At 29.9% G+C, this 5,861-nt stretch overlaps 1 protein-coding gene across 1 annotated transcript in view; it reads left to right on the top strand.

Annotated features, from left to right (window-relative positions):
* LOC106465469 (nucleolar pre-ribosomal-associated protein 1-like) overlaps positions 1-5,861 on the top strand; it is a 46,337-nt gene that overhangs the window by 24,674 nt on the left and 15,802 nt on the right. The window contains exons 19-22 of the mRNA XM_022393371.1: positions 989-1,766; positions 2,567-2,917; positions 3,886-4,151; positions 4,678-4,766. Of these exons, the coding sequence (XP_022249079.1) occupies positions 989-1,766; positions 2,567-2,917; positions 3,886-4,151; positions 4,678-4,766 (1,484 nt within the window). The remainder of the gene's footprint in view (positions 1-988; positions 1,767-2,566; positions 2,918-3,885; positions 4,152-4,677; positions 4,767-5,861) is intronic.

The raw sequence follows: 5,861 nt of genomic DNA, 5'->3' as shown, positions 1-5,861 counted from the left end.
AATAGTGTGTTTTTGTACTAATTAATAATAGTGTATTTTTTTACTAATTAATAATAGTGTGTTTTTGTACTAATTAATAATAGTGTATTTTTTTACTAATTAATAATAGTGTGTTTTTGTACTAATTAATAATAGTGTATTTTTGTACTAATTAATAATAGTGTATTTTTTACATATAGCTTTTGATAGGATAAGTTTTATCATTTATAAGAGTTTGTCTAATATAAACAATTCAAACTAAATTATTCGTTTGTAACGAACTTTGCACATATACAGAATTTCACACTAAACAAAATGTCGGTGAGTATAAAAACTAAACAAATACCCCCCCCCGGATGTTATCAACCGTGTTCTTTATAACTTTGCTTTCTTTATTTACTCTCTTTTTTACATTTTGAAATTAAAATAGGCTTGGTAATATTTAAAATCTTGTCTCCATCAGGAGCAAACCATTGGGATTTTACTTTTTTTTTTATTGTGATATGCATATTTCTTATCATATGTGTTTTTAGCTATTCTGATTATATCCTTCTTATGTAATAAAGTGATTGGTTAATACATTGATTTACTTACTCATTATGTACAAGATATTATTGTGTGTAAATAAACAATGAGCATAACTTGTAAACAGGTTTAAATATAGATGTGTTTAAATAAAGAGCTGGAAGTAACCGTGACATTCACCCAGAGGCAAGTAAGGTGAGAAATGGGGAGAAACTTAAGCTGATACTTTCCAAGGAGGGTTTTTTTCTTTACAGAAGGTTCCTAATGAAGAAGAACCACCTTTCGAACCTTCTAAATACTTCTAGTTATTATTATTTACCCAAAATTCCTTACTCTCTTACGTAGTTCAAAGTAAAAAATCTAAAGTTATTTGAGTTTTTGTTTTTAACATTTTGAAATCATTCAAAATTTGCCTGCTTATTATTTCTTTAGATTTTTGATAAAATATTGTCTATATTTACATGAATATCTGTTTTTTTTTCAGGACAAAGAAGATACCATCGAAGAAGTGACAGCTTACTTTGACCTTCTAAAGGCTATTTTAGCTGACCATTTAGATTTTAAAAAATATACAAAGTCTCTAAGTGGACACGGCAAACCTGAAACAGATAGCTTTGAACAATCTCATTTGAGTCCTGAAGCTAAAGAGGATGATAATTGTGTTTCATTTGCAACAGCTGCGTTACAACTGGTGTTTGCACATCCTGAAGCCATTAGTTGGTTTCTTAAGTATGATAAAGAAACTGGTGTTAGTCAACACGTAGTGCATTTGATCACTGCTTTTTACCTCAAATTAATAGGAAGTTCAGAAGCCATTTTGATGGTCACACCAACCTTGTGTAGCATGATTAAACCATTCATGAATAAAGTGCAGAGATTTTTAGAAGAAAATAGTGGCAAAGCTGTGCAGACATTCATGACGGAACAAGACAAACCTTTTAACTTGCAAACTTTGCTGATGCCAATTTTTAATTTTATTGACAAACCTAAAACATGTGACTTGCTGGAAGCCATCTTCAGGAACAACAGGTTGGAAACTTTAAGAGTGATAGATCCAGAGTTTATAGTCATCCAAAAACTTTTACAGAATCTCACAGTGAAAGATCACGATTTCTCGACCATGCTGTCATCCAGCTGTGTATCGGCATTGTTTCAGCTCTATGCTACAACAACAACAGAAGAGGCTGCATCGGCTCGATTAGGAAAATGCCTTTTGGATTTCCTCACTCAGTATCCACCCTATTGCGCTGCTGTTGAAGAAGGCAAGTAGTCGTAACTTTTGAGAATAAAACATAGTAGTTCTCTTTCGTAGAACAGCGTAAACTTTGAGCTATAGCACTAATAAGAGTGAGAGAGATATATACTTTCTTTAAACATATATTTTCACTTTACACACATCCTAAATAAATAGAGTGAAAGAATAAAGACATGGAACAATCTTCACAGGACTGTATATGTTAGTGCGTCATGCTTACATTTATTCTATATGGACAACATGATTTAAATAGAGTGAAAGAATAAACATGGAACAATCTTCACAGGACTGTATATGTTAGTGCGTCATGCTTACATTTATTCTATATGGACAACATGATTTAAATAGAGTGAAAGAATAAAAACATGGAACACTAACATATACAGTCCTGTGAAGATTGCGTCATGCTTACATTTATTCTTACATGATTCACTTGTTAAGTCTTTGTCAGTTTGTATACCATTTAGGTACTGTTCCTGTACATTAACGTAAAACTGGTGAAAATTGAAAAGAAATTGTGTGCTGTTCTGGAGAAGCTAACTTCTTAAGAACTCTATATATTCGAGACTTTCCTTATGTATCTTTTGATTCCCAAATCATTCAATCATTTATGCATGTTGTATATCATAAAAAATCCTTTGATAAATGTTAAAAAGGTTGTAATCTATTAAAATGTATACAGAAATAAAAACTTCCTGATAATGGATCATGCTACTGTATTTACTAGTGCTTTTAATATTACTGACACATTATCCTATCGATATTTAGCTATTAGATATGAATTTGTTTCTTTTTTTTTGTTTACAGAAACAGTATTATGTTTAATAGAAAAATTTCACGTGGAAAGTCTGAGGATCGTTGAACTTTTAGCGAAATCTTGTCCTGTCCACTTACAGACCTGTAAACATTGGCTTTCATCACATCAAAAAAATTTGGAATCGAGAGACAAAGTGGCTTTTATCTATTTTATTAATCTCTGTTTTCCACCATCTTGGATTCCTGGAACTCTTGAAAAATCTCTGTACCCTGTAATCTCACAGTTTTGGACTATCATCTGTGAAAATATCAAAGGAGAACTTAACATGGTCATTAAAGACAAAACAATTTTGGATTATACTTCAACTCTCGTATACAAATTGTCCACTGAGAAATTAATTGGTGAGCGTTTGTACCTAATTTGTTAATCTTTGTAGAGTTCAGTGAATTAAACCAATCTTCCATCTGTTTTGTATCACTGGATATGTATATTTGAGAATATATACAAGTTGTCACTTTGTTTCAGTACAAAGTTACTTTTTAAGCCTAATTCATTGTAAAATTGGCTATCAAGTTTTAAGGAGAGAAACAACTTTCTAACTTGTTGATTTGTGATTGCTGGTAAATATTTTATCACATCAAAATCCATAAAAGATATTATTAACATACAGCCAGTTATTACTAGTATTTATGTTTCTTGTATACAAATGTATATATTATTTTATATTTGTATTCAAAGGCAGCATCTGATATGAACTAAAGTTAACTAGTTCATTAACGTAATTAAGAGAAAGTCCTGTATTTTTAGATTAGGAATATTTTTTTCTTTTTAACATAACATTAAGGTTCTTGACATTCAATGCCATCAAATGTTAGTTCATTCAATGTTTATAAGAATTATTCTAGCATGATTGGATTGAATATTTTAGAAGAATTTGAAATATTTAAATTTCCAGTTCATCTTTTTTTTGTTATTACTATTTGTTTTTGATGAATTTTAGCACAACTAAAACTTTATATACAAGTTTTGAAGTATCATTAGGCTTAAGAAAAACTGATGGAATACAGACTTTTAAAAATAAAGAATAGTAAAACTGAATATTACTAAAATAGTATGCACTCTGTTGTTGAAACAGGTTACAATAGCAGTTGAAATTGAAATATATAAAATTAAAAATGATTTTAATGGATGATGCTAGAAGGAAAAAAAAGCAAACAGATAAGAATAATTTTTTTGTTACCTTTTACAATTATTAGAAAAAAAATGCCTTAGACTTGAAAATAAAATTAAATTCAAAAAGAATAAATTAGCTGTAAAAAGAAGCAGGTTTGAGTTAGGTTTTTTCAGTTTTTTAACTAATTTTTTTCAGATTCAGATATGATTCTGCAGCTAGTGGAATTTATTCACAGCGACGTTGTAGAGAATGGAAGGATACTCGGGGAGGAACAAATAAAGCTTGCACTGTGGCTGTTTAGAAGTTGTGCAGTTTTAGAGCACAAGGTGGCACAGGCAGAGCCTGCTGTTGCTCTAATCAGAGTTCTACTGATTTCTCTAATAAGAGCCTTGAACCAGAATACAGCTAACAAGGACGTACTTGTCGAGACATTGACGGATGTTGCTGAAGAAACTGTAAAGGTAACCTCAAGGTTTCTATAAAATTCTCTAGCCTTTTCATGTAGTAGAACAATTATTTATTAAAATCTAATTAACTGTTTAACAAGTTACAAACAGAATATTGTACTAAACAAAGTTTTTCATCTGTTTAACAAGTTACAATGTAGAAACAGAATATTCGATAAAACAAAGTTTTTCATCTGTTTAACAAGTTACAATGTAGAAACAGAATATTCTACTAAACAAAGTTTTTCATCTGTTTAACAAGTTACAAACAAGAAACAGAATATTCTATTAAACAAAGTTTTTCATCTGTTTAACAAGTTACAATGTAGAAACAGAATATTCTACTAAACAAAGTTTTTCATCTGTTTAAAAGTTACTTTTTTGAGGTTTTGCAAGTCCTGTAATTTTACTGTTTATAATATGCTATTTTAAGTCAAAGAAATAACAAAGTCTTACATTTAATGTGATTAATGTTTACACAAACGTCTGAACATAAATAAGAGTTGTTTACTAGCAATCTGTTTTATGTTTGTCTGCACAGAGTACTGATGACTACCTAGTTCAAGAAGCTTGTTCCAACAAAGAAATTTGGTTTAAACTTGTTAAAGTCATACTGAAGGATTCCATGAGGTAATCGGTTTCTCTCGCTTCAAGTGTATTGGACGTGTAAACTGTATTAAATTACTGTGCCTCTCTTGTCTCAATGGAAGTGTAAGGCTGTTCATTCTAAAATGCTTTATGTTTTTAAAGAACAAATCCAGGTAGCATCCCAAGTCAATTTTCAGAGTCTGTATGTATTTTATTTTTAATTTTTTAAACCTTACGATTTTTGAATTTTACTTTCTGGAATACTATTCCTAATTGCAATCTTTAACCAAAATAAATTTTGCAAGGTAGCTGTATCAGAGAACATTTGATGTCACTAAACATTTCCTAAATCAAACTTTTACATGATTTAATAATTAAACATTAATAAATTATAATCCATATTATACATGGTTGTGTTTCAGTGTTTAAAACTTTTTCTGGGGTTTTTCTGCTTGTCTATCACGTTCTTTTAAACCATTTATGTACAAATATTTCAAATTTACAAACCTAAAGTATGACATCATTATGTTACATTATGCTGTATTTTAAGAGCATTTTAGAAGTGAAAATTAGTTATGAATGATATAACAATAATGTTTACACTTGATATTGACATATTGAAATTAATGCAGTAGTCTTCTTGAGTCACATCAGGCCAGCAAAGTCTTCAGTGTGAAGTATAAATTAATGTCAGTGTTAAAAGTATGCAAGCAGTTATTTTTTATAAAAAAAATGTTACTCTATATTATCATGGTATCCTTAGTTTGTAAATATTTGTATCTCGTAGAAAGCTTGTAATTGAATAATATAAGACTTTTAAATATGTTTCTAGTGTATCTTCTTTCTTTCTTTTCTTGACATTTGCTTCTGTTTCTTCTTCAGTATTTCTGGGTCATGTTTACCCAAGATATGAAGTTGTTCTTCAGTATTTCTGGGTCATCTTTACCCAAGATATGAAATTCATCTTCAGTATTTCTGGGTCATGTTTACCCAAGATATGAAGTTGTTCTTCAGTATTTCTGGGTCATGTTTACCCAAGATATGAAGTTGTTCTTCAGTATTTCTGGGTCATGTTTACCCAAGATATGAAGTTGTTCTTCAGTATTTCTGGGTCATGTTTACCTAAGATATGAAGTT

This window comes from Limulus polyphemus, unplaced genomic scaffold, assembly GCF_000517525.1.
Source record: "Limulus polyphemus unplaced genomic scaffold, Limulus_polyphemus-2.1.2 Scaffold1954, whole genome shotgun sequence".
NCBI lineage: Eukaryota > Metazoa > Arthropoda > Merostomata > Xiphosura > Limulidae > Limulus > Limulus polyphemus.
This window is presented reverse-complemented; position numbering and strand designations above follow the sequence as displayed.